The following is a 26,846-nucleotide window of genomic DNA, read 5'->3' on the forward strand; positions in this document are numbered from 1 at the left end:
CCTGGCCAACCCTGTGGGGTGGCCCAGCCAGCCTGCATAGTTACCGGTTGCCGTTCTGGGCTGGGGGCCTCAGCTGCAGGCCTTTACTGGAAACTGTGGCCCAGCTGGCTAGGGGAGCACCAGGCCCTCCGAGGCCTCAGACCAGGCAGGTGGGAAGCAGGCTGACTCGGTCAGGCAGTTCCAAGGCAGCCACTGTTTTTCTCCCTCTGCTCTGGTCTAGCGTTTGGGCCTCTGCAGTCCCCCAGCCTCCCTCCACTCACGCTGTGCCTTGAAGGGAGGGGGTTCCTCAAATCCACCCCTCGCTCTCGTCTCTGACCCCCACCCCCAGGTGTGCTGCACTGGTCAGCATCTGGTATGGCCCTCACTGATGGGGAAACTGAGGCTAAGAGGCCAAGAGTCCCGGGGGACCGCGGCCCAGACGTCCTGACCCCAAGCGGCTGGCCGCCCCCTCCCCTGTCTCCGTCCTCCGCCCCCAAGCCAGGCCCTGAACTGCGTGCCAAGGACACACTGGCCAATAGGACAAGAAGGCGTGAGAGCTTCCTGCCTCCGCCCTCACCCTGCAGGGCCCCACTCCCGGCAGAAAACTCCTGCCTTGGGGGTGGGCAGGCTGGGCCGCCATCTCAGCACTGACTTATCTACCTTCACAACAGCCAGATGACAACCTGGGGCTCAGAGACGCTAAGCTGCTTCCCTGGGCACACAGCCTGCCAGCGGCAAACACGGATACAGACCAGGACTGTCCACCTCGGGCCCCGTGTGCCCCCCACACACGCTGAGCCCCTGCCCCTGTGCTGGGTCTTCTGGCCCAGGCCCCTGGGAGATGAATTTAGGAACCGTCCCCACACCGTGTTGTAAAGATCACATAGACAGCTCTACAGAGCACTTGGGCCTTGGCCGGCTCCGGACAGGCTAAGCATGGGCACTTGGCCTGGTGAGGCCTGTTTCCTGGTCTGGGGGACACGACGTAATTAGGCGTGATTAGGATGCCTGCTGCGGCGACGGCTCCCGTGTGCCTGCTGAGCCTCTCCCCAAGGCCACGGGCCAAGGAGGGCAGACAACCTGGTCACCCCAGCGTCCAGGCCCTCACAGCCCCGAGTGTGGAGCACGCCCAGGCGGTGTCTGCTGAGTGGGGCTGGGGTTAAGGGACATTCACAGGACCCCTCTGCTCCCCAACTCCCCCCAGGGATCCCAGGGATCTCCTCTGACTTGCTTTGGGGTTACTGCCTGGCACTCAGAAAGGGCAACCCCACCGATCACCCTATGGATGGTTCTGACATGGCCAGGCTCACATGGAAACCCCAAGATTCTCAGAGTCCTGAGACCAGAACCCGGTCCACATGGCCCCCGACTTGGTCCCCCACTTCCCACTCGAGTGCCTCACTGCCCCTCATGTGTGGCCAGACCTGATGCCCCAGGAGGGCCCCCCTACCAGGAGAACGTCTCCTAACCTTTTTTTAAACGATTACAAATGTCCTAGTAACGTGTCACCAAGAATACAGGAATGTGACAATAACAAGCTCATGTCCCCCACCCTACAAGAGCCCGAACCTACGTTGTTCTTTGTGTCGGTGTGTGTCCTTAGTCATACGTAGGCTGGGGATGCACCTTTGACCTGAGGCGTCCATCAGTGTAGACACAGGGTGGATAGTGGTGGGTTCCCGCATCCCCGTGTGCCTGCCCCTCTGCCTGCCTGTGCACAGGGCCAGGTGCTCCTTGAGCCGCACAAGCATAGAGCCCATGGCCAAGGTCGGCAGTCGGCAGGTCCGTTGGCCCCAGGCCTGTTCTGACACCAGCTCCGGGAAGTGGCCAGTTCCGTGGGGGACCCAGCGTCCTTCGAAGAGGGAATCAGACCTTGACTGGGGCTCCGACCGCTCACTGGCCAGGTGTTCCTTCCAGCACAGCTGCACCTCGCAAACTCCATCCTGGCAGTTCGCCCTGAGCAACAAGGGGGATCCGCTTTGTCAGGTGACGTGGCCACCACATCCCCTTCCAAGACCCGCTGGAAGCCGGAGCCGTTTTTTGCCACTCTACCTCACAATGGGGCCTGGAGCGCTTACTTTATTCCCGAGTGTCTCTCCAAGTGGGACGTGACATCCTCACCCCCTCCCCCAGCCCCTCTGTGTCCCTGCTGCAGCCCGCCATCGCCCTGACTTCTCTGGGTGTCCCAGAGCTCAGGGCAGCTCTGTGGCGCCCAGCAGGCTTTGAAGTTTTGCTGCTTTTGGAAAAAACAGACCAAAAAAGAAAAACAAAATGCAGACAGAGAGGCCTGGCAGTTATGGGGCCCTGAGAGCGGCTGGGCCTGGCTGCTTGTCCAGAGAGTGAGGAAGGACAGACGGAGGCTCTGGGGACATGTTCCCGAATGTGTTCGGCTGACTGAGGTGGCTCTGTCCACCCCAGGAGCACCATGGCCCCACTAGCTCCTCAGCGTTTCTGAGCCTCTGTTCCCTCTGTGAGACGCAGGCTGGTGGGGGAGAGGACAGGGTCAATGAGCAAACACTTCGGATTTTTTCTGAGGTTTTTTTTTTTCCCCCATTTTCTTAATGTAATTTATAATTTCTTAATTTTAATTTGTGCTCACTGTAAAAAGATTCCAACGTGGCTTCCAGGTTTCTCCTTGCACTCCCAGGGTAGAAGGGGACAGAGCCGCATGCTTCTGGGGCTGTTGTCTACCTGGTCCTCAGGCTGCGGTTGCTCCCACAGCCCCACCAGGAGGTGGCTCCACCGTGGGGGCAGCAGTGCCGACCACTGCTTCCTCCGCAACGGGCAGGCCACTGTGGGATGTCTGGGGCTGCACGTGAGTCTGCGGGTGAGCCGCACGTGTGCACCCTTGGGGGCATGCTGCTGAAAACGCCTCTGCTTTGGTAGCTTTGTGTCCTCTCAGGGGTGTTGGTATAGGAAGGATTTTAGTAAGAACTGGCCTGGATGGCGGATTCGCACGTGATTCCTGCGTTTCAATGATGATGGGGTTTTTCTGAACATGAGATGGCAGTGTGAACGCTAAGGTTGGTAAAAGTGCCTGAGGGTCCCAGCTGGAGGGGGTGGGGGAGGCGCCTTAGGCCCTGGTCCCCCTTGGTTTGAAGGCACAGCAGGAAGTGGGGACTAAGGTGGGGCCCAAGAAGGTGGGCTAGGGTCACCAGATAAAATACAGGATGCACAGTTAAATGTGAATTTCAGATAAACAGTAAACAGCACTTTAGTGTTTGTATGTCCCAAATGTTGCACAAAGCACCTTATTCTACCGCGTATGTGTTGCCTACCCCACGTTCACATCTAGCTGGCATCCTGGGATTTTTGCTAAATCTGGTGGCCCTGTGGGAGGTCCCAAGGCCTCCTCCACTTTAGGAAGGTGGATGGATTAGAGGCTCAGGGAATCCTGGCAGGGGAAGGTGACAGGGCTGAGAGGAGACCCCTCCTCACGCTGGACAGTGGGAACCGCACCTGGCACCAGAGAGGCAGATAGAAGGGAGAGGGGGGCAGGGAAGGGGAGACTCACCTCCAGTAAAAGCAGCTGCTTTCTAGACAAGGTCAGGGCGTGGGGGGTAGGGGGCCGGCTGGGGGCCCAGTGCTCCTGCTCAGGAGAGAGTACCATGGTCTGCCCTGGGGCTGTGGCCACCACCTCCCTTCCAGTTTGGCCGGGGCCTCAGCTGGGTGCCAGCTCTCACCAGTCCAGAATGCGAGCAATCCCCACCCCCAGTGCCCCTGGGAGACCCTGGAGACCTGACAGACCTGTGGCCTCCAGAGGATGGCCAGGCCAGAGTACCCGCCCTACGTTCCCTTGGGGGGTCTCCAGGGCCACGCCCCTTTCTTGTCTTTTGTGCCTTTTGTTGGCAGCCTGAGGGAGGGTGCGTCCTGCCTGGAGACTGCAGGCCAAGCCTCAGATTAAATGGAGCAAATTCCCTGGAGCCTTTGGTGCTGCCTGCAGCCCCAGGGGAGGGAAGGGAGGCGAGGAGGCCTTGGAATGCCTGGAGTTTTCTGGGGGATGGCTGGTGTAGAGGCTCCAGACAAGGCCCCCTGCCCCTCCCAGGCCGCTCACAGCGGGGCAGGCCTGTGCCCTGGACCACTGACCATGGCCTGGGGGGAGGCGGGTTGGCTGCCCTCAGTCATTGCAGAAGGAAGGATCCTCGCGACTGCTGACAGATGGGGAAACTGAGGCTGGCCCTGCCTGCTCTCCCCGAACCCAGGGCAGGTTTCTTTTCTGGCCCAGTTTAGCCATCTCCTGATCGCTCTCTGACTGGGCCCTGGGCTGGACAACACCGAGGAGGGGACATACGTCCTTGGGACAAGTTTGAGTGTGAGGTCCTCGTAGGCTTCTGTCCTGGTGCCCAAGGCACTGCTGGAATATTGTAGCCGATGCCACTTGGTCTGACTCTGGGTTCGACACCTTGCATCACGGTGGCCCAGGCGAGGGGGCCAGGGGCCTGGACCGTGCAGGGGCAGCGCGAATGGAAGAAAGTGTGGGACAGGCTCAGGGGCGCCCAAGAGCAGGGGCTGGTGGCGAGGAGAGAGCAGCACCCCCAGGACAAAGTCTGGAGGAGGGTGGTGGCACTGGCAGGCTATGCTGCTGCGATGCGGGAAGGGCTTTGGGTCTGAGGTGCCTTGGGGGGCCCTGGGCTCAACACAGAGCCTCTGGAGCTCCCAGGCTGTGGGTGGGTGACAAGACCCCATCCAAACGCCAAAATGTGAGCCAGAATCCGTGCTGAGAGAGAGGCGGCTCGGGGAGACCCCTGTCAGACCTCCAACGGCAGCTCCCCAGCAGCCAGCTCTGCAGAGTCCCCCCTTCATCAGGTCAGGATCCCTGGAGTTAGTGCTGTCTGGGCTCCACCAGGCCCCGAGTGCAGGGAGGTTTGGGGTCCCCAGCCAGATATGAACTGCAGAATTGGGGGTCAGCTCTGCTGGGAGGCATGGGAAAGAGGCAGGCTTCTGGAAGTTTCCAGATGGGCCCATTGCAGCTCTGACCTAAGGCACAGTGAGCGGCAAGGGGGTGATAAGGGCTGTTGGGACCTGGTACCCTCAGCCCACTGTCCTGTGGAGAGCTGTTGAGGTGAGCGTCTGCTTGGAATCCCAGGTCTTGGGAGACAGGTGCTTGGGGGGACCAGCAGGCCCCTGAATGTCAGCCTTGGGCCTGACCTCTGGAGGTGCTACTCTACTATAGAAATATGGGGTCTTAGCCACCAAAAAGAGACAACAAAAAAATGTCAGTATATCTATGCTGGGTTTTCATGAGATTTAGCTCCACAACAGGCCTGTGGTGGGTCCGTCATCGCTTCCATTTTACGTGAGGCCCAAAAGTGAAGTGACCTGTGCCGCGGCTCATGGAGTCCAGGACGGCCTCACGACAGCTTCTCACCAGCCCCGTATGGGCCAGGACCTGGCCACCGGTCAGTCGTGAGCCCGCCTCCATGTGGCCCCTGGCGGCGCTGGCTGGCCCCCAGCCCTGGACTCACACCAGCCTCCCCCGTCCACAGTCCTCATCCCGCCGTGCCGGCCTCTGCTGCACCAACTGCCACACGACCACCACCACGCTGTGGCGGCGAAACTCGGACGGCGAGCCAGTGTGCAACGCTTGCGGCCTCTACACGAAGCTGCACGGGGTGAGTGGGGGCCGGGCGGGCTGCCCCGATGGGTCACTTAACCAGCCTCCCTGCCCTGATAGACCAGGGGGCTGTGGAGGAAAGAGGCAGGGGTGGCACGGCAGCTGGCCATGGTACACGCGTGTTACACACGTGGCCCCACGCCCAGACTGTTCCTTTTAGGCCCGTTGTGCAGATGGGCTCACTGAGGCTCAGCCACAGCCGTTCAGCCGGGGGCAGAGGCTCTGGGAGGTTGTGGTGGGACGGCTCCTCCCCATTCCCCCTGAAGGAAAGCACCACAGCGGGGCCGCAGCTCGCCCAGCAGGGCTGTGAGGACACGTTGGCTCCAGGAGTGACTGGCTCTGCAGGGCTGAGCTCAGGACCAGCGGCCCTGCAGGAGGCCTAGGGCTGAGCATGGAGAGGGACCAGCCACCCACCCCTGCCTGTCTCTGCCAGGTGCCCAGGCCCCTAGCAATGAAGAAGGAAAGCATCCAGACGCGGAAACGGAAGCCTAAGAACGTTGCCAAGGCCAAGGGCTCCTCAGGTGCCGTCCAGGGCCCACCAGGATGCCGGGAGGGAGCCCGGGCCCAGCCCCTGGAATCACCCCCGGCCCCTCTGGTGGGGCACAGATTCTCCCTGTGGAGTCACGTTGAGTGTCTCATATTCCTCCATTAGAGACTTAACATGTTTGGTGCAAGCATTGTTCTCCTGAAGCCCAAATACCCCCACCCTGTCCTGGAATGGCTCTGGCTGGGGGAGGGGCCGGGTGGCCTGAGCTCACCCAGCGGTGGGGCAGGAAGGACTGAGGAAGCCACACCCAGCCCCCCTCACTCTGACCAGCGCTGCTACACCTGGCAGCGTCTGCAAACGCCTCACCTTCCCTCCTAGGGCCGGCAGGCAGCACCGCGGCCTCGCCTCCATCCTCCGTCCCCAACCCTGAGAGCTCAGCGGCCACTTTGAAACCCGAACCCAGCCTGGCGTCCCCTTCGTGCCCTGGGCCTAGCATCACCTCCCAGGTAAGGCGGACGGGGTGGGGCGGGTGCCCAGGCCCCTGAGCACCTCCTCAAGGAACCCTGGCTCCCCAGCCAGGTCACAGCCCCTGCTGGCCGTTCCCGGGAGCTTAGGGCTGGGCACACAGTTGGTCATTGGTACCAAGAGCTGACCTGTGGCAGACGCTGGGCTGAGAGCCCTGCGTGTTGATCACATCTACCCTCACAAAGGGTCCCCCACCCCATTCCAGGAGTGAAGCCCTGTCGAGAGGGCTCCCAACCCCACGTGAGGCCACCGGCGTTCCTGCATTTTCACGTGTCCCCTGTCCTCCCTGCAGGCCTCTAGCCAGGTGGACGACCCTTTGGCTCCCAGCCACTTGGAGTTCAAATTCGAGCCTGAGGACTTCGCCTTCCCCTCCACTACTCTGGGCCCCCAGGCTGGCCTCGGGGGGGCCCTGCGCCAGGAGGCCTGGTGTGCGCTGGCATTGGCCTAGGTCCCCGGTCACCCACCGGACCCACCTCGCTGCCTGTGTCACTCCAGCACAGCGGAGAGACCATCTGCCCACCGGCAAGAAGAGATGGAGCCAGCAGGCCCTCGAGGCACTGGGCATCCCTCAGCAGGCGGCAGGGAGGCCTGCTGCGGGCAGCAGCTAGGCCCAGAGCAGGAGGAAGGCTCAGCCCCCTACAGACAGCAAGGGACCCCTAAATGCTGCACGAGGCTTGGAACCACACTGGGCACTCCAGCCAAGGCTGAGCCTGGGTGCCCACCGCCACCTTGAACTCTGTTGTCAACACTCGCCATTGTCATGTTTACAGGTTGCAGCAATTGGAAAAAAACCCAACCTTTTGTTGTAAAGCCAGGATCACAAGTGGAGTGGCTGAGGCTGGGCAGAAAAAGGAATGAGGGGAGCAGCCAGCCGTGGGGCGCCCTCAGGCCTCGGGGTCTGCCCTTCATGTCCCACCTCTGAATGATGGAGCCACAGCACAGAGAACTTCCCTCCTCTGAGCACAGGACTGCCAGGGACAGGTGTACAGGTCGTGCACTGTACCAGGACGCCACCCCAAGGGGAAGTCCTTCACACCGTGGCCATCAGGGACCTGTGTATTTATTTGGACGGTTTTCCCAGAGAGGGGCAGTAAAGGGCCTTGTTCTGACTGAATCTGTCTGTGAGCATCTCTAGTGGACAGAGGAAGTACCTGGCCCCGTTCGGACCCGCAAAGGCTGCTGGCTTGTCTGTGGTCCCAGCAGAATGGTTCATCCCACCCCCTTCTCTTACAGAAGCCCTCCCCTCACAGAGTGGGATGATAGACGCAACTCTGCCAAGGGAGCTGATGGGTGGCTCCTAACAGCAGCTTGACGTCGGGGAGGCGGTAGGGACTGGAGGGGAGTGGGGCACGCCTGCCCCAGGGCTACAAGCATATTTCCACTTAGGTGCTGCCTGCTACCAAGACCTGATTCTTCCAGGGGAGCCAGAAACTAGATTTTTTATTATTTTTTATGTGAAGCCTTCTTACTGAAAGTTTCTTTTCCCCAACTCCCAATTTGGTTCAAAAATCTTTTCGATGTTGTGAGCCAGCTAAGACAGCTGTGAGCCAGCCACCACCGTGCCACTGTTTGTTGTCCCTGGCGTCAGCTTCTAGAGTGTTTCCGTTCATCCTGCAGTTGTCCCTTGAGGTTCAACCGGCCCAATCTCCACATGATGTTGTCTTTTTTTTTTTTTTAAGACAAATGAGGCCATAAGGAAACATGTGAAATAAAGACCTTGACTTTGGTTTCCTCTCCCATCACCTGTGGGGTTTCCCAGCCTCGTCCCTGCCTGCCAGGTCGGCGGCAAGTCCAACGTTCATTCAGACTGCCTCTCCTTTCAGAAACGCGTCCTGGGGACCAGTCTGCTGGACTTCGCTGGCCACTTTGAGTCCCTTAGAGGTCACCCACCAGCCTTGTTCCCCACCTGTGAATCGGGGGTCCCCAGCCTCCCACATGGAGAGCGGCTGGAGGACCTTCCCCCAATGGGTCAATTAAATGCAGAGTCTCAGGGCCTGGGGCCTGGGAACTGGCATCAGTCACACAGGCCAGGGTCAGGCCGCAGAGGAAAGCCCACGGGGGCAGGGTTGGCCTAGCAGCTCAAACCAGCCGCTGGATGAGATGGGAGCAGGTGGCTGTGCCCAGGGTCACGTGCCCGGTGGCCAGACGTGAGGCCACAGTCATGGGGTGAGCTTGGTGCCATCTCCTCTCCATTCCTATAGGCCTCGGCTGCCTTTCCAGGAGACCATTCACAGTGAGGGAACAGGCACAGAGAGGTTGAGGGGTGGCCCAGCTGGGGAGTGGGGAGCCCCTTCCCGTCTCCTTGTCCAGCGTCCCTTCACCTGCTCAGATGCTCTGCCTTATGAGCCCCACACTTGCCCTTCCCCCTCCATGGAGGTGGGCGCCATTGTCTCCCTTCACGATGAGAGGAAGCTCAGAGAGGTGACACGAGACACCAGGCCACAGCAGGGCCCACACCAGGGCCCGGGCATGGAGGGGACAGCACAGTGTCCTCACACTGCAGCACTGCCACCGGGGAGCCCAGTGGCATCTGTCAGAACCTCAGTTTCCCCATCTGTAGGTGGAAGAGGGTGCCATGTGCCTATGTCTAGGTCTGCAATCCATGCCCACGTGCAGCAGGCACAGGCCCTGGGAGCCCCCAGTATGTGGAGGCCGCGCTCAGCACTCACCAAACCAAGGAGGCTTCCTGGAGGTGACTACAGCAGGGTTCCCACAGAGGGAGGGCAGGAGGGGCCGGATGCCCCAGCCCCTGGGGACCCCGTCTGCCCGGCTGTCCATGAGGAGGGGTCACCAAAGAGAAGGCGAGATTTGGCAAAGCGGGAAGGAAGCAGCAATCTCTTCCACCTGTTTTTGTCATTTTTAAGGACATGCCCAGGATGAGGAAGGCTGAGCACCCCACCTCTGGGCACGGGCGTTGCTGCTAAATTTAAGCCTTTCTCCATCAGTGCCCCTCCAGGGCCGGAAGCTGTCAGGACCTGAAGCCTTAATATAGCCTCCGGGCACCCCACTTCCTGCAGCTCTTCCGCCCCCCCCCCACCTCACCCCCAACCCCGCAGCTCTGCCCAGCTGGTCACAAACAACAGGACCCTGGGGAGGCTGGCAGGCCTGGGCAGTTCAGGGCCGCTAATCAGAGTGACAGGATGGAAAGAAAGGGCACTTCGTCTGTGCTGCCTGACTGGGCGCACTTCACCTCCCATCCTCCCTCGAGTTGAGGCAGATGTCCAGAGAGCCCAGAGGAGGGGAACCCCCATCCTGCGACTGTCCCCTCCCACCCTCAGAGTGTCCACCGAGTACCCATTGGGTTCCTTCCTGGGTGCTGGGGAAGGGAGACGCCCCTGCCAGTGAAGTCAAAAAAATGGAGCACACAGCGCATGGAAAAAGGGGAGATACCCAGGGTCCCCTCAGTTGGGGTTTCTTGAACCAGAACAATTTATAAAGTACCTTAAAGCCCTTAATTCGTTGTTTCACTCCAGACACAGAGCAGCAGCCAAAAGTGTCCCAGGCACAATACTGCAGAAGCAGCCCCCCCACGTACACACGTGTCCTCGATGATGGTGTCAGCGTCAGCGGGCACCCAGAGGCTCCCGCTCACCCTGCCTTCTGCGCACAAACCTGCTGCGGTTTGTCAGTGGGGTATTCGCTGCGCATTCCTCAGCACCCCCGGTGCGTGTCTCTCCCTTGGGCCTCGTCCAGCTGCCCAAAGCCCAGAGCTTCACGGCGGGGCCAGGGCTATGGGCTGCTTCCCCCTTTGTTACGGCAAAGGACGGCCGACTCCAGAATGAGTGTGAATTCTCCGGGCACTTACTAAGAAGGAAAATTGTCCTTGGAGGAAGGAATTGACCAAATGACCTTTCTTAGAGAAGGCCAGTTGCTGCTGTCACCATCATTCTGCCACCAAACACGGGACACTCGGGGAAGGGATGGTGTCTTCACATTCCTCTGTCACTGCTCTCCTTTGCCACAAGCCCAGGACAGTTTGTGACGGCTCGGGGCTGCCATTCTCAAGGCTCTGTGGACAAGCGCTCAGAAAGAGGATGACAAGGACCCCATGTTGACCCCCCCTGTGGCAGACAAGAGGCCAGAGAGAGTGGGGTTCCCTGAGGCTGGGAGGCTGTGGGCCAGAGGTGCCCAGTCCATCCACCCACATGCACCTCTGTGGGGGCTGAGCCAGCCCCAAAGAGGAGGGGGCTGGCTGAACCCCACAGGCCCCTCGGAACCGGGGTGGGGGTGGCTGGCCCTCGACGGCCACGCGGAGGCCTCGGTGGGCAGCCCCCCCTGCAACGCCCTGCGAGGCCGCCAAGATGTTGACACGGACGGCTCCAGCCGCCTTATTTATTATCTGATAAAGGGCTCTCGGCACCGCTGGTGGACGGCGTCTGGCCGCGCTGGGGCCTGGGGGAGGGGGACCGGAGGCCAAACCAGGCCTCCGCCTGGACTCCAGGGCAGGACGCGTGGAGGAATCTGGACCTTTCCTTCCCCGGCCAACAGCCTTTCTTCTCCACTGCCCACTGAGTCAGCAGGCCAAGGAGAAACTCGGCTCCGCTCGGAGGGGCCCCCGGGGCCTCTCTGCCTTGGCGTCACACCCTCAAGACCTGCACCTCCTTGCTGTCAGACATGCTTCCCCTGGTCCCCGGAACACCCCCAGCTGGGGCCCTTCTCTCCGCTCACCCCTCCCACCCAATTACTGCCGCAGCCCATCCCCCACTCCTCCACTTGGCCCGGAGCTCGGGCTTTCCATGATGCAAATCTGGGCCTGTTTCTCCTTTGCTTCTAAACGCTCTGGCCCAGGTACCGCCCAGCAACAGCACAGCTGGCCCCAGCCATGGCCACCCCGTGGCCTCAGGAATCTCCTTTCCCAACACCTACGTCCACTCCTGGGTACAGGGGACACATGCCAGGGTCCAAATGCATCATGCCTCTGGGCCTTTGCAAGTGCTGTTCCCTTTGTGATGCCCTTCCTTATGCATGCCCAACCAGTGACATGGTACTTAGGGACCAAGACCCTCCCATGCCATCTCCTCCAAGTCTTTCTCAGGCAGTGTTAGGAACTGGCAATCCACAGGTATCCATGGTGCAAAGCCATCACTGCTGCCCAAGGCTGCCCCTGCACAATGGAAACAACCTAGATGCCCAACAAGAGGGGATCAGCTAAATGACCAAGAAAATGTGTCTAATGAGCCTTTAAAGATCAGAGTTCCTAAGAGTATTGACCAATTACAGCTTATTCTAAAATGTTTTTCCCTAAACCTTCTCTGAGTTAGATTTCATAGCCAGGAAAGAGATGACAAAGGTAGCCTCCGTGGGGTCTCCACCAGTGTCACCCTCTTCTCGTGCAAGGTGGGCCTCCAGGACAGATGGAGACCACCTGGGACCACTGGGGGACCTGGCCACCCTGGACACCAGGCAATAACCAAAACAAGTCCCTTCCCACTGGGTCTTCGGCAGAGGCAGGTAATGGTCCCTGTGCCTTCTGCTTGACCTCTGAGAGAACTGGGGCAGGCAGGGCAGGTCCTAGCCCAACCCACACACCCAGCCTACCCGTGCTTCTCCCTTGGAGCAGTGACACTGAGTCCCCTGGCTGGCCACTTCGTCTGTCCAGCCTCAGCTTAAAGGCCTCCTCTTCAGAGAGGCCCTGCTTGTCCACACTGATACAGGCAGCGTTCCTCTCCCCACCCCCACCCCCGGCCCTTCCTGGCACTCGTCCTCTCCGTAACCACAGATTTGAATGTTCCCATGCTCCCTCGGGCTCGCCCACTAGAGACACCTTCCCTGAGAACAGGGCCTTGTCCAGCCCACTCATCCCTTGTCCAGCGGTGAGCCCAGCGCCGGGCCAACACTCAGGGATGGGGGACTAGATGCATGAATGAACCACTAGCCTGTTCTCTGTTCATCTGTGGAGGGTGGACAGACCAGCCCCCCTGGGACTGCCCACCCCCCCAGAAGCCCATCCATCCGCCATGGGGTGGCGGCCATCTGTCTGTCCTCAGTCATCCTGCAGTGCTCAGTACTGCTGAGGACAGCCAGGGGTGGGGACAAAGGGGGAGAGGTGGGGTTCCCAAAGGAGGATTTGTGTGGGATTGCTGGCTCATGGAGGCCTTGCTCCCAGAGCCTGGGAGGGATCTGGGAGCGGGGAACCCACCAGGGCAAGTTCCAGCTGTGTCCCAGCCCCGGGTGCATCCTGCAGGAGCTGGAAAGTGTGGTTTGGCCCGGCCCAAGGCACGGACGTTAGCTCTCACCCTCCACACATCTGAGGTCTCCATGGCTGCGACCAGTTCAAATGGCTGAGCCCCCGGGCCTGTCCCAGGTCAGGGAGCTAGGCAGGGCTGGACATCCCCACGCCTGGCCAGTGGTGTGCAGGGACTTGGAAAAGAAGAGGGCCACTCGAGGGGCCTTCAGAGCCGTGCACACTCAGGGTGTCCAAACGGCAGGGCAACACACGGCAGGGCTGCCTCACCCCAAAGCCGTGGACACTGGCCAGGCTGAGTCCGCAGGATTCTGGTTCCCAGAAATTTGAAAATGACTCCAGTCAGGGAGGGGCCTGGGGCTCTAACGTGGTCTGAGGGCTTCATGTCTGACCTCTGAACTCATTATTTCTAAGTCAGTCTCTTGTATGTAAAACGGGCCAAGTTGTTCAACATAAACATTTTAGAGATTACACAATTGTCACGCCCTCTCCTGGCATGAGTTTGTTTTCTAATATGCAAAGGACCTCAGGACACGGCTGTGGGCAGGGCCCCTCGCTCTTGACCTCTGAGAGGCCCTGGTAGCCAGGAAGGAGGCAGGTCCAGTTGGACCCACAGCGGGCCATGTGCGTGGGCAGGGAGGCAGGGGTGAGGCCATGAGGGGCAGGGGGAGACGGGGAGACGGAGACAGACGAGAAAGAGAGGACCCCTGACCCTACGCTGCCTTGGGTCTGGTAACCACAGCCCCCCCTTTCCTGGTGGACTGTCCTGGGGCTTGCACCCCTTCTCACCCTGTGGTGGCTGCTGGACAAGGCTCCCAGGTGGGTCCCGAGGGTGGCATTGGTGCCTGGGAGGGCCAAGGAGCCTCCTGGCCCCTCCAGCCTGTGCCCAGCTGGGCACATGGGGACCATTTGGCTAGTGCTTCCCAGGGGAAGACGAGGCAGGTGGCAGGGGACACAGGTGAGGAATTTTTCTAAAGATTTTGAAGGAAACACCAAAACCCTTCATGCCAGATTGGGCAGGACAGCTGACCCCAGGCCAGGACCCGCCATGGTCCTTGCACAGGAGTCTCCTTCCAGCACTTCCAAAACAGGAAGGGGGTGTGGCGGGGGAGCCCCACCCCCACCTCCGCACTGCTGGGCCCGGCCAGCCAGGAGCCCCCCAGCCTCCTCACAGGGGAACGTTTCTTGGTTGGTGGGCAACCCTGGGGTATGGGCTCTCCCTGATCCTGGCCCCACCAGCAGAGCTCAGAGATCACCCAGAGGCACTGACCAGCTCGAGGCTGGCAAAACGGCCAGCCCCTAGCACTGGGTATGGCCTTGACCCACCTAAGAAACTGTGGGGCCTGGGTTTCGATTGGGGAGTGGCTTCCTCAAGGACAGTGGGTAACGGTCCTTAGCTTGAACGTGGCACCCACTGGCCCATCTCCCATCCTTGGGGGCAAGGCTGGGGGAACTGGGACAGAAGGGGATGGGGGGGTGATGGGTGGAATGATTTCCTCAGCCAAGCTGGGAACCATGATGAATGGCTTTGGGGGGCCCTTCCCTCAGGGACCATCTGCTTCAGTTCCGAAAGGATCGGGGTAGAGGACAGTTGCCCCACCATGAGCCCCCTGAGCCCCTCAGTGCAGAGCCCGGAGCCCTGAAATTGCCACCAGGGCGATTAGAGAGAGAGTAATGAGTTTTCCTGAGCCTTTTAAACTAAACACAGAAAGCTCTTCATACGAAGCCTCCTTCAAACAGCGGCCCTCTAAGTGCGCGCGTGCCGACTGGAGCTGACGGATGGCAGCTCCTCCATCGGCGCTTCTTCTCTGAAGCTCCCCCAGGGTTTTCTGCGGAAAGATTTAGGACACTCCAGCCCAGCCCCATCAAGCCTCCGGACTACAGTATTAGGGCCGTCTGCTTCCTGCCTGCACATCACTTGAAAGCAGACACTCCCCTCGGTCAAGTTCTGAGCGGCTCCCCGGGACTCTGCAGAGCGCCTGCAAGAGTTCACAGCCACTCGCAGATAAATCTCCCTTGTTTATTTTATGAATGAGAGGGGACATTAAATACTCAAAGTAAGTCCATCTACGCACTCCCAGGCCAAGAGACACTTAGAGCGCCAGCCCCTTTGTGGGGGCCCTGTGGGAATTCATAGTCAGGCCTGGAAAAGCAGCCACCAGGGGTTCTGTGAGCAGCGGACAGGGGCCCCAACCCCAGGCCTCAGGGCCACACGGCACTCTGTGGCTCTCAAGGAGGGAACCGGGTGTCCAGGACAGACTGTGCGATTGGCGTTAACTAGGCACTTGGGGCTTCGTGAACTGATCAGGTCCAGATCCAAGTCCCAGCTACCTCTGAACGGCGGGGGACAGTCCCCCGCCTGCAGAAAGCCTGAGTGCTGGCTGGGATGCCGCTGGTGGCACGCTCATGCCACGTGCCTGGTCCTGCACCCAGCCTCAGCAGCCAGCCCTCTACCCTGTCTGTGTTCTCGAAGAGTTTTACAAGGACTGTGAAGTGTTTCAGCCACCAGAGAAAGCACAGGTCAAACCCCACAGCCCCCTCTCAGCCTCTCACCCACCAAGCGGCCAAAGTGAGGTGCGGCCCCTGGGGACCCAGGAGGAGGCAGTTGCTCCAGACTCTCAGGACTCCTCAGCCCTCCCTAGCACACCCCCATGTCCCCTCAATGCCCCTGTCACGGCTCCTGCCCCCCACTTGCGGCCCCACCCCTGCTCAGCCCCTCCTGGAAACTCTCAGCTACTGCTCCGTGCCCTCCCCACTCCCACCAGCCCTCACACACACACACCTGCTCCCTCAACAAGGCAGGGGCTCCTAGCATCTCCCCTACTCCCCTTGCCCCCAGCTCCCAGTTCAACAATTCAAGACCAGTGCAGGGCAGAATCAATGATGGACTGCTCGGATGGAGGCAGCACGCCGCCCGCCCGCTGCCGTCCTGCAGAGACAAGCTGGGCACCCCGGCCTCCCTGGAGACTCAAGCGAGCCCCTGCTCCCTCCTCAGCGGCACATCCAGCAGAACCTGACAGGACAGACAATGGGCGCTAAAAATACCCCGTGGGCAGGCAGGATTTCCCAGGATCGTTGTAAGTTCTGTCCACGGAAGTTATAAATACTAAATAATGTTCATTCACAGCCGTTAGTCATCTGGGGACAGCCATGTCCTTTGTGGGGACAAGGGATGTTTTTCCAGATTTGTGATTTATTGCTCTTTACAGTTAAATCCAGCTACAGGCAAAAGAAAGGGAGGGAGGGAGAATGAACAAAGCAGGGTCTCCCCTGGAGCCACTGAGAGCTGAGCCCCGGGGAAGGTCAGGAGTCCAGCCACGGCCATCGTCCCCGACCCTGTCGCAGTCAGCAGCTCCAAATCAGGCAGCAGAACCACCATTGTGTCCCCTGGGATCTCAGAGCCATTCTTGACATCCCCAAACAACCCGGTCGGTCCTGGGTCTGCCTCCTAAGTGGCACTCCAGATCCTGCCCACAGCACCCCCTCTTCAGCCACAGCTGACCCCAAAGCCTCCTCCCGCTCCTGACCCACCTGCCGTTTGCTCCCCTCCCTCTGAGAGATCCACCCTTGTCAGCCCCCCAGGCTGCCTCCCACCGCCTGAGCCCCACCAGGCCACCCTCACGCGCCCAAGGGCTTCTGTGTGCCCCACGGGTCCGTGAGTTCGTCTGTCCATTCCAGGCCTGCATGGGGCCGCCTGTCGTGCACCTGCAGGGGCCCCCGTGTCCCTCCCAGACCCAGCTCTCGCTCACAGCCCCCTGGTCATTTGTATCTGTAGTTTTTGCCTGTCTCAAGCCCCCACTCCAAGGTGGGTCCCATGTTGGTCCTGGTTGTCACCACACCCAAGAGCCTGCGCAGGACCTGGCATACAGCAGGTGCTCAGCAGGGCACCATGTGGGGGCTAACACCACACAGTCCCTGCCGGAGTGTCCCAGGCACCATCATGGGTGCCTGCGTGGGGGCACCTGCTGAGCCTCCGTCATGGACAGGTGGGGGGATGGCAATGTGTGCAGGGTCCGGCCTGAGGTGTGGGTGAAGCGGCAGTTAACCTGGCCACCCAGCTTATCACAGAAAAGGTGAAAGTCCGCAGCTTCTCTAAGGAGAAGCAAAGCAACACAGGGGCTCCGAACCCCCTCCAGGCCAGCTGGCCAGCGCTCCCCCTGCAGCCCCAGCCACACCCAGACCTGCTTGGAAGACACGGTCCAGGGGCTCTTCCTGCCCTGCCCACCCCCCTGCCTGCCCCCCCGGGCCCCCGAGCTCAGGCCGGCTCTCCTGACGCTGACCACTTCCTCAAGGGGCCCCTTGGCCTTGGAGAACTCTCCCATGACCCCTGGTTCTCACCCCTCCTGAGGGTCCAGAGCAAGGAGCCCGGCTTAAGGACACAAGTGGGCACCCCAAGCAGGCGACTTGGTGTAGAGACTGTGCCCCCCAGAGCCCGGTCCTGCTCTGCCCGTGAATGCTTTGTGGACTCCGGCGGGTCACTAAACCTCTCTGAGCCTCAGTTTCCTTCTTTGAAAAGTTGAGGTAGAAGAGATCAAACCTCAGACGGCAGCAGTAAGGGTAAAACTGATGGAGGCCCCAACTTGGCAGCCCCACCGCCAGGCACAGCAAGGGCCTCGGAGAGGGGTTGGGGGGCCGGAGCTCCTCAGGTAGCCAGGGAAAGGCAGCGAGTGTAGCTTCCTGCATCTGGGTCTGACACACTGGGTTAGGACCTGCTCTGGGGCAGCCAGACAGGTACAGTTGTGCAAACGAGTCTGCACCTCTGCCCAGCCCCCCCGAAGCAGCTCAGGTCCCCCCTCCTCTGTCTCTCAGATGCAGGTCCAGTCACAGGAAGGCTGAGTCCACCAAATGTGGCGCCCAGAGCTTTCTCTGCAGGATGCGAATGTTGGGGACCACCGCATCTCTTGGGGGAAGCTGTGAGGACTTTGGGGAAGGGGCCCCTCAGCGTGTTCATGGTCTCTGAAGCCCCATCTGGCTCGTGCCATCCTTGGTGCCCAGCCCCTGCCCAGTGGAGGGGCACCCATGATGCACTGGGGGAGCTAGGCCACGTTGGCCTGGGCGGTGATGTCCTGAGTAGGGGCAGAGGGGGGGCTGCAAGGTCCAGAGCACACAGGGCAGCCCTGCCCCGACACTGGACACACTGCCGCCCAGGGCCCCGAAGAGCGAAGCAGTGGCTGCTCCTGGTCCCCACCACCCTGGCTAGCAGCTCACTCCCACCTCGAGTGGCCTGCACAGCCTGAAAAAGGACCTGCACACGTGGCCTCAGCCCTGTCCCAACGCCCAGGCCCCGGCCCTTACAGGCCGAGCCTCAGGCAGGGACGGTTAAGAACAGCTGGGTGGTCAGGAAGGGGTGGCCCACATCCCAGCAGTCTGGGTGGAGCAGCAAGGGGTTAATGGCCTTGGGGACGTCTGCCACATGCGGGGTGCATGGGGATCCCAGTGCAAAGGTCCCAGAAAGAAGAAAACCAGCCATAAACCAAAGGGCAGTGTTCCAATGAAAGGAGGGTTCAGGCGGCAGGCGGTTCCCAGCGGTGGGAGATGGTGGGTGCTGGGCTCCTGCAGGACGACACCACGTGGGGACTGTGGGCTGGGGGAGGCAGCACCGAAGAATCCAGCGGATACGCCAGCCTGCTGGGGACGTTATCCTATGTGTGGTCCAAGAAGGACATGGGCGCAGGGCCAGGGTGGCGAGGGGACAAGCCCAGGGGCAGGTCCTCGTCCCAGTGCCCTCCCTGCAGCAAGAGGCAGTCTCGTCACTCCCCTCCCGCCGCACAAGTCAGTGGGTCCAGAGCACAGGGGCGGGGGGTGCTGGGAGGGAGTGCAGCAAGGGAGTGGAAGCTCCGGGCCGCTCTGCTGGGCTGCCATCCCCCAGCCGCTGTGAGCGGTGGCTCCGGCAGCTCACAGCTGCTGCTTCTCCAGAGAGTGGACTGGGCAACCGGAGTCAGGACCCGCTCCCAGGATGCCTGGAGACAGGCCGGGACCCACCGCCGGGGCGGATGGGGTGCAGGGGACCTGCCCCTTGTCAGTGGGTGGGACTGACTCTGAAGCAGTTTCTGCTCCGGGGAATCCCCTACCTTGCCCCACCCGGAGTCCCGAAGCTCTCCTGCTGAGAGCGCTTCTATGGATCACGGCACAGGGGCCACCCTCTCACAGGACTAGGTGTCCCCAGCACAGACTTCTCCTGACCTTGGGTCTCCAGGCCCTGTTCTCTGCCAGTTCAAGCATGAGTTGGAGTCAGGGCCTCTGCAGACAGGATCCAAAGTGGGGCTGCTAACTCCTTTCCCCACACCAGGTGTCTGGGTTCAATAGTGCCCTCCAAAATTCATGTTGAAGCCCTAACCCCCCCAACCCCCTATATCTTAGGCTGTGACTTTATTTGGAAATCTGATGGTTGCAGATGTAATTAACTAAGCTGAGGTCACACTGGGGTAGGGTGGGCCCTAATCCAAGATGACCGGTGACCTTATAAGAAGGGGACACTGGGACAGACACGCACACAGGGAGAGTGCCGTGTGAACACGGAGGCACAGACGGGGTGATGCTTCTATAAGCCCGGGAGGTTGTCGGCACCACCGGAAGCTGCGAGAAGCCTGGAGCAGACTCCCCTCAGGCAGAGCCAGCCCTGCTGACACCACGATCTAGCACTTCCGGCCTCCAGCACCAGGAAATATCGCATGTCTGCTGTTTAAGCGCCGTCCGGTGGCCTCAGGACGTTCACACACTGGCCTCTCCACCACCTTCCCTTCCTCCCCTCTGCTGGAGTGCCCACCCAGGAGAGAGCAGCAGAAACCACCACCCACACGACCGCACGGGCCTGAATCCTTTTAAGTAAATGGCGTGACTCTCACAGCCATGGCTCTCCTGAGCTGCATGGCAGCCTGGCAAGGTGGCCAGATAGTGTCCTCGTCCCCTCCGTCAGATGAGGAAACTGAGGCCCAGAGACTGGGAGGCAGGGGCTCTGCCCACTCTGGTCAAGGGAATCTGTGCATGCTGGCAGGATTCAAGGGGGAGAAATAAGTGTGGCATTCCTGACACTCGCTGTCTGCACAGCACCCTGTTTACTTCCGTCACGGGCGTCACTCGTCTGCTTGGTGCATATATCAGCCTCCCATCCAGGCCGATGGCGGCGCTGTCCTGTAGAAATCACACGAGCCATGCGTATGATTTCAACGTGCTGGTCCACGTTGAGAAAAGAATAAGAAATAGGTGCGGTTCATTGTAGCAATGTATGTTAACCCCATGTGTCCAAGATGTAGCACCCAACTCAATATGATCACGGAAAGTGCCAATGCAAATGCGTCTCCAAACCCAGTGTGTATTTCACGCTCATGGTGCACACAGCTCAGCTGGGACCAGCCAGTCCGCAGCAGCCGTGTGTGACTTGGCGCCACCTTGCTGGACTGCGCAGGTAGACAGCTCCGCGGGGCGGGGGTCCCGTCATGCCATAGACGCTTCTGCGTACTTGCTGATGAATGAATGACCATCTGGACAAATGTGCTCTGACCCAAACCGTGGGCTGCGTCCTGCATGGTCTGTGGGAGGCCGGTTGTGGTTCCAGGGTGTGAGGGCTGCACCTGGCTCCCAAGAGCAGGTGCAGCAAAACCTGGGGACAGGGAGTAGGTGCAGGGGGAGCAGGCTGACCCTGCTCCCCCTCCTGCCCTCCTTCCTGGAGGTACAGGAGAAGGAGGGAGGAAGAGGAAAACCTGGGCCCTCCTCAGTACCCTGATGACGCTCAGCTGGGGAGGCGGACAGACAGCAATCTTGCTGATCCCAAACCACCACCAGCTGGCCCCTGTGGTTAGCTTCCTCTCCAGGAGGAAGGCGGAGCCAGTATTTGAGAGGAGGCCTCTGCGGACAGAACCCCCAGGCTCACAGACACAGCACCTCCGTCAGTGACAGATGGGGTGGGTTTTCCATGCAGCCGCCCAGCAGACACCCCAGAGCGTCCTGGCCACCCAGGCAGGGTGGGGTCGTGCCAGGCTCTGCTGCCAGGCAGAGGTGTCTGCTGATGCCCTGGGTGCGGGCCGGGTGATGGGGCCTGGTGGGGAGCCAGCTGCCGCGGGAGGGAGACTCACATTTTCCTATGAGAACACCACTCCAAGGCTGCTGAGGGCCCTGCTCACAGGGGAGGGCCCCTTCATCCCTCCTGGGTCTGCCTCTTTGAACTGTCGTCAACCGTGGCCACGAGGAGAGGAAAGGAGGAGGATGTGCTTAGGGAAGGCCCTGGTCAGGAGCCAGTTTAACGTGCGTCCCACTCCCTGTGAGGGGGCAGTGGCCTCCCCAGGGCCCTGGCTGGCTCTAGGCTCCAGAAAGTAGACCATAGGTCCCTTACCCTGTTCTCACCACCCACGCTGGGCTGAACAAAGGGGCACACAGGGTGGCTGCACAACGCTCGAAGGAAGGAAGGAAGGAAGGAAGGAAGGAAGGAAGGAAGGAAGGAAGGAAGGAATGCTTGAAGGGATGAATACATGGAGGCCCTCTGCACCCTCATTTAGTCAACCCCCGACCGGGGGCAGCGCGGGGTCCAACGTGGACCTCGCCCACGGGACCAGCCGCTGGACAGTGAGCACGACTGCAGGCCCCGGCCCATGGATCCTCAAGACAGTCAGGACGAGACGCTGATGGACAACCCCACACCTCCACGTGTCACGTTATCAGGGAGGGGCAGGAGCCCAGGCCACACCACCAGGCTCAAACGCCAGCTCTGCACAGCCCAGCTCTGTGGCCTCGGGCACGTCACTGGGCCCCTCTGGACCGTCGATCGTCTCGGCCCTGGGCCCTGCTTGTTATCGCAGAGATCGGAAGCCCCCACGGCTACCAGCCAGGACCTGGACAGCGAGTGCAAGCAGGCCCGCCACGTGGGGAAGTCCCTGGACCGGCCCCTTCATGCCAGAACCAAGCCACGAGAGGGGGCCTCCCCCCGGCCCCCGCCACTCCCCGAGTCTGAGTTCCCTGGGTTCCCTGTAAATGAGGCAGAGCCCCTCCGTCCAGGAGCGCCATTTGAGGTGGGCAGGACAAAACATTTGTAAAAAAGAAAAACATGGAGAAAAGCAGGCCAGCAGAGTCAGGCCCTCGCAGGGGGAGGAGGGGGCGTGAGGGGACACAGAGCTGAGGCCTGGCTTCAGAAGACTCCCTGGAATGCAGAGGGTTCGAGGGACCAGCCTCTCGTTAGCAGGGCCCCTGCGTTGGTGTTGGGGACAGACTGCAGGCCGAGAGCTGTGTGAGTAGGAGGTGGCAAGGGACAGCCTGTACATCCCTCCCACTGACCTCTGAGCACCAGCAGCCCAGCAGGCACAGCCAGAGGCCTCCTTCCCTCCTTTCTTCCTTCCTTCCTTCATTTATTCGTTCATTCTTTCAGCCCAGCCCTGGGCTGCTGGGCATAGAGGGTGAGGGGGGTCCATCCACATCTCCCAGGGCTCCATGAACACAGGCAATATTCCTGTCTGTCATGTTCCCCCGCAAGTGTGCGGTCTTGCTGTTTCTGGGCATCTGCACGCACCAACCGTCCCCTCAGTCTCCTGGGCTCTAAGCTCCGGGGTGAGGCTGTCCCTGAAGGAACCTCAGCATCGCTGACACCCCCCACCCACTCCCGGCCCCAGCGCACGGGCAGTGAAGGATGAGACCCAGGTGACAGGGAAACCAGAGCAGGCAGCCCCAGATCCGCTGGGCGCCACAGGGATGGCACATCTTATGAGGCACGCGGTGAGGCACGGCGGGGCAGCGGCGTGGCCTTCGGGCTCTGAAGCTGGGCATCGGGCGCTCACCGACCAGCACAGACCCTGCCCAGGTGGCTTCGAGGGGCAGGCACAGAGGTCAGCGTGGAGGCCTGAGCAGCATCTCCCAGCCTGTCCGCTGAGCCTCAGGGAGCCTGCTGCCGGGAAGGGTGTGGGCCCCGGGCCCCTCTTGCTGCCCTGGCCTCGGACTACCGCCAGGGGCCCGCCATGCAGGGCCCCGCCTTCGGAAGGACCAGGAGGGTCCCTTCCCGTGAGGAGACGATCGTTGCTCTGCCTTTGATCCTCCTCTAAGCGCTGAGGCTTCTGCTCCGTGTCGGCCATGACAATGACAATTGTTTATTAGTTCTAAAATAGCTGAAATTCATGTCAAACATCCCGCATGTTGGAAAATGTTTATGAAGTGCTATCGCCGTTTATGTAACTGCATGTTTGGGAAAGCAGCATAGGACGTAACGGACCACACAGGCATCAGGCCCAGCCCGCGAGGGTGGGTCCCTCAGCCCGGCCCCCGGCCCCGCGGGCAGCATGACCCGCCCCTGCTCCCGGGGCTCCCACCGCCTCTCGAGGTCAGGAACTGCCCCCCAGGCCACCTAGAGACCCGTCAGTGTCGGGTTCAAGGCATGGAGGTGTCCACCCGCCTCCGCTTCGAATGGCCAGGGGCCCCTTCCTCCTTGTGGGGCATTATTGAGGCTTCAGAGGGTCACTCCCACTGGGCTGGCCCCAGCCCCAGTATGGGGGTGGGTACACTGTCCTGCTTGCCTCCCTGGGTTTTCAAGTGTCCACTTATCATCCTCCAGATGGCCTTTTTTGGAGGCGGACACCTGGCTGCCTCCCAGGCACTGAGGCCGGCGGGGTGTCCCTCAGACCTGGAGGGCGAGAGTCCAGCTGGTGTCCGAAAGGCCCTCAGTCACTCCTGCTCCAAGTTGCTGCCAGGCAACCGAGCACGTGACAGCACAGCCCAGGCAGGGCCTCAGGGACAAGACAGCCATGGCTTCTGCCCTCATGGGTTGTCCTTCTCAGCAGGACAGAAAGGTGTCAACGGCCACTTGCTCACATTCCAACTGGGTTATTCATGCACAAATGCCAACGGGTCAAAGAGCCCAGGCGAGCTGCTCCCCAAAGACGCGGAGGTATAGCCGGGTGTGCAGATACACGAGTGCGGCCAGCCCGTGCCGACCAGGGGGCTCTGCTCAAGCAAGAAGGAACGACTGCTGGGAAGGTGGCAGCATGGGTGACCCTCAGACGCGTCTCTGACCAGAGCGGCTCCAGGCACAGGGATGCTTGCTAAGAGAGGCTGAGTTCACCGCCATGGCAGAACGCCGAGGGTGACTGCGTCTAGGGGCGGGAGGGCTGAGTTCCCCAGAAAGAGACCTGAAGGCACCTGCTGGGTTCGGGGAAAGTCCTACGCTGAGATCTAGGGTCACGTGGCTATACACACTTGTCACAACTCGTCAAACTGAACGCTTCAGATTAAGTGTGCTTAGCAAAATGCCTGCCGCTGGGTAAATGCTGAATAAGAGCTCCAACAGCTAGAGAGAAAATGAGTCCCCAACCTGAGTAAAATACCTGCAAACAATGGAAAACAGGAACTCAGACACATGTACCCAAGTGTCACAGCAGCCACAAGGTGGGGACAGCTCAATGTCCACCACAGAGGGCTCGATAAACAAAATGGGGTTCACCTATGCGGTGGAATATTAGCCGTTAAAAGGAACAAAGCACTGATAGGCCACAACGTGGATGGACCTCACACGTGCCGGGTGACAGGAGCCAGGCACAGAAGGCCACATGTTATAGGATTCCGCTTACGTCCAGAACAGGCGAGCCCGTCGAGACAGAAAGGAGGGTGGCCCCTTCATTTTCCCCTTTGCAACTGACCCACAAAATAAAGATTTAAATCCTGCACCACGGTGAGTCACCATCTGACCAGATGCCTTTCCTTCTGGAAAGAGCTAGGTTAGGGTTAGGGTTAGGGTTAGATAGCAAGTCATCAGAGCGTCGGGCCCAGAGCCGCGGACCCAGGGCTTGTTGGAGGCCAAATGCTGCCTGTTGTGCCCCCAGCCCAGGAAGCACACACGGAGAGACCCCTCTCCTGAGCCTGTGACTGTTCAGACACCCAACACCCCTCATCCTGAAACCACACCTCCCAAACCCTCCCTGAGGAAGAGGCTCCTAGCTGGCCCGAAGGGTCACAGGCAGACTCCCCGAGCCCACCAAGTTCATCAAAGGCAGGCAGCCACCACCCCACCTTGTCCCTCCAGGACCCTGAGACCAGCAGTGACAGATACTCTGCTCTCCCTTCCCACATCCTCATTATTTTGCTTTCTGGGAGCCATAAAATTCTGACTTTTAATATTTCAACTCTTGTTTCTCATAAAACAACAATATTAGTATTTCTTTAAAGACACACGTACCATGACGGTATCTTTATGATGTGTGGGGGATGCGTGGCGTATGGGCCGTGGCTTTCTGACATCACGCTCCTGCCTGCGAGGCATCAGTTACAACATCCTGGCTTGACACAGTCTCCCCGTGTGCGCAGAAGACGAGTTTTATTATCTGTGATGTGCCGACAGGCAGCCCAGCTCGGGCCGGGATCCCCCCACCACGGACACCCCCTCGGCCTCTCCTACCACCATGGGCCGAGTCCCAACCGGCAGCAATTACAGCCCTCGTTACACGCTCACTCGTATAAATTCCTGGAGCTCGAGGAAGCCGGAGGCCGTTCTGTGCAGACACGCAGGGTCCGGGAGAGCTGCCATTGGCCTGTCAGGCTGTTTACATCTGGGGACAAGTAAGCAGAAGAACGGGTTTTGAACTTCCCGGAGTCAGGCGAGGAGGCCCAGAACTGCTGGCCCGGCTCCGGGTGGGGTCTTGTGGTCAGAAGGGCTTCCCCGTGACCAGGACGCCTTCGTGACGGCCCCGCTTCCTAAGCCCACATCCCGCTGGCCAACAGGCTGAGGGGTCTGGGCCCTCCGGAGCTGCTGACCCCCAAAATGGCAGCAGAAAAAAACAGTGTAAGAGCGCACACTTGGGAGGACTCTGTGGGCCAGGCACTGCCCTGGCATCCATGGGCAGATCTCTCGTTTAACCCCCACACTGCCAGGGGACAGGCACCCCAGGAGCTCCCAGGTCCCAAAAAAAAAAGCTGTGGTGGGAAACGCCCCAGGCACCCACTGGTTTGTCCCCAACCCCTTTTCCCCCCTCCCCAGAACCTGCACCCCACGGCCAGTGAAGGCTGTTTCAGGAGGGTGTGGGAGAGCCAGTCCAATCCCAATCAGAGACCCAGCCCGTCACCATGCGGACCTGGACAGACAGACTGATGTTCACACGGAGAGGAGGCAGACGACGCAGCACAGCCGACACAGTACTGAAAGGGGAGCCAAGTCGGAGGACTGAGCCACCGGCCTCAGGACTCAGTCTAGAGCTGCAGTAACTGAGACACCGAAGTGCTGGGGAAAGGACAGGCAGACAGAGCAGCGGACAGACCGGAGAGCCCAGGAACAGACCCACACAATACAGTCCACTCATCAGTGACAAAGGAGCAAAGGCTGTCTCTTCACAAAATGCTGCTGGAACCACTGGACACCCACGTGCACTAGGACGAATCCACGCACAGACCTTACACCCTTCACAGAAATGTATTCACAACGGACCACGGACCTAAGAGTAAAATGCAAAACCACAAAACTCCTAGACGATAACGGGAGGCACTCAGATGACCTCAGGTCTGGCGATGCCTTTTTAGATACAATACCAAAGGCACGATCCGTGACGAGAAAATGGATGCGCTGAACTTAATTAAAATTAAAAACTTTTGTTCTACGAAAGACAAATATCGAGAGCGTGAGCAGACAAGCCACAAATGGGAGAGATATTTGCAAAAGACACCTCTGATTCAGGACTGTTTTCCAAAACATGCAAAGAACTCTTAATACTCAATAATAAGAAAATGAAAAACCTCCTTTAAAAAAATGGGCCAAAGACCGGCCGAGTGGCGTGATGGTTAAGAGCTGGCTTGGGACACCAGAGGGCCCTGGTTCGGATCCCACATATGAGGGCCAGTGACACTGCCCTGTACAGCTAAGATGCTGAACAACAGCTCAACCTGGGGCTGGGTTGCCATGAGTTGCCGGCAATGGCGTAGGCTGCAGCCCCTGTGGCAGTGGGTTGCCATGGAATACCATGTGTAGCCAGCAGCCAGCGTGAGCAGCCGTCCAGAAGCTGGCGACTGATCTGCCTCACCCGGGAAGAGCGCAATGATGGTGCCAACTTGGGCCAGTGAAGCAATGTCCTCCACAATTAGATTGAAGAACAAAACGACAG

The 26,846-nt window shown here is 60.1% G+C and overlaps 1 protein-coding gene across 1 annotated transcript in view; it reads left to right on the forward strand.

Moving 5' to 3' along the window:
* Positions 1 to 8,331, forward strand: part of GATA5 (GATA binding protein 5) — a 12,388-nt gene extending 4,057 nt beyond the window's left edge. The window contains exons 4-7 of the mRNA XM_019637154.1: positions 5,466 to 5,591; positions 6,027 to 6,114; positions 6,459 to 6,586; positions 6,898 to 8,331. Coding sequence (XP_019492699.1) covers positions 5,466 to 5,591; positions 6,027 to 6,114; positions 6,459 to 6,586; positions 6,898 to 7,053 — 498 coding nt within the window. The 3' untranslated portion in view covers positions 7,054 to 8,331. The remainder of the gene's footprint in view (positions 1 to 5,465; positions 5,592 to 6,026; positions 6,115 to 6,458; positions 6,587 to 6,897) is intronic.
* The last annotated feature ends 18,515 nt before the right edge of the window (positions 8,332 to 26,846 follow it).

The sequence above is a fragment of the Hipposideros armiger genome, unplaced genomic scaffold (assembly GCF_001890085.2).
Source record: "Hipposideros armiger isolate ML-2016 unplaced genomic scaffold, ASM189008v1 scaffold_32, whole genome shotgun sequence".
Classification (NCBI taxonomy): Eukaryota; Metazoa; Chordata; class Mammalia; order Chiroptera; family Hipposideridae; genus Hipposideros; species Hipposideros armiger.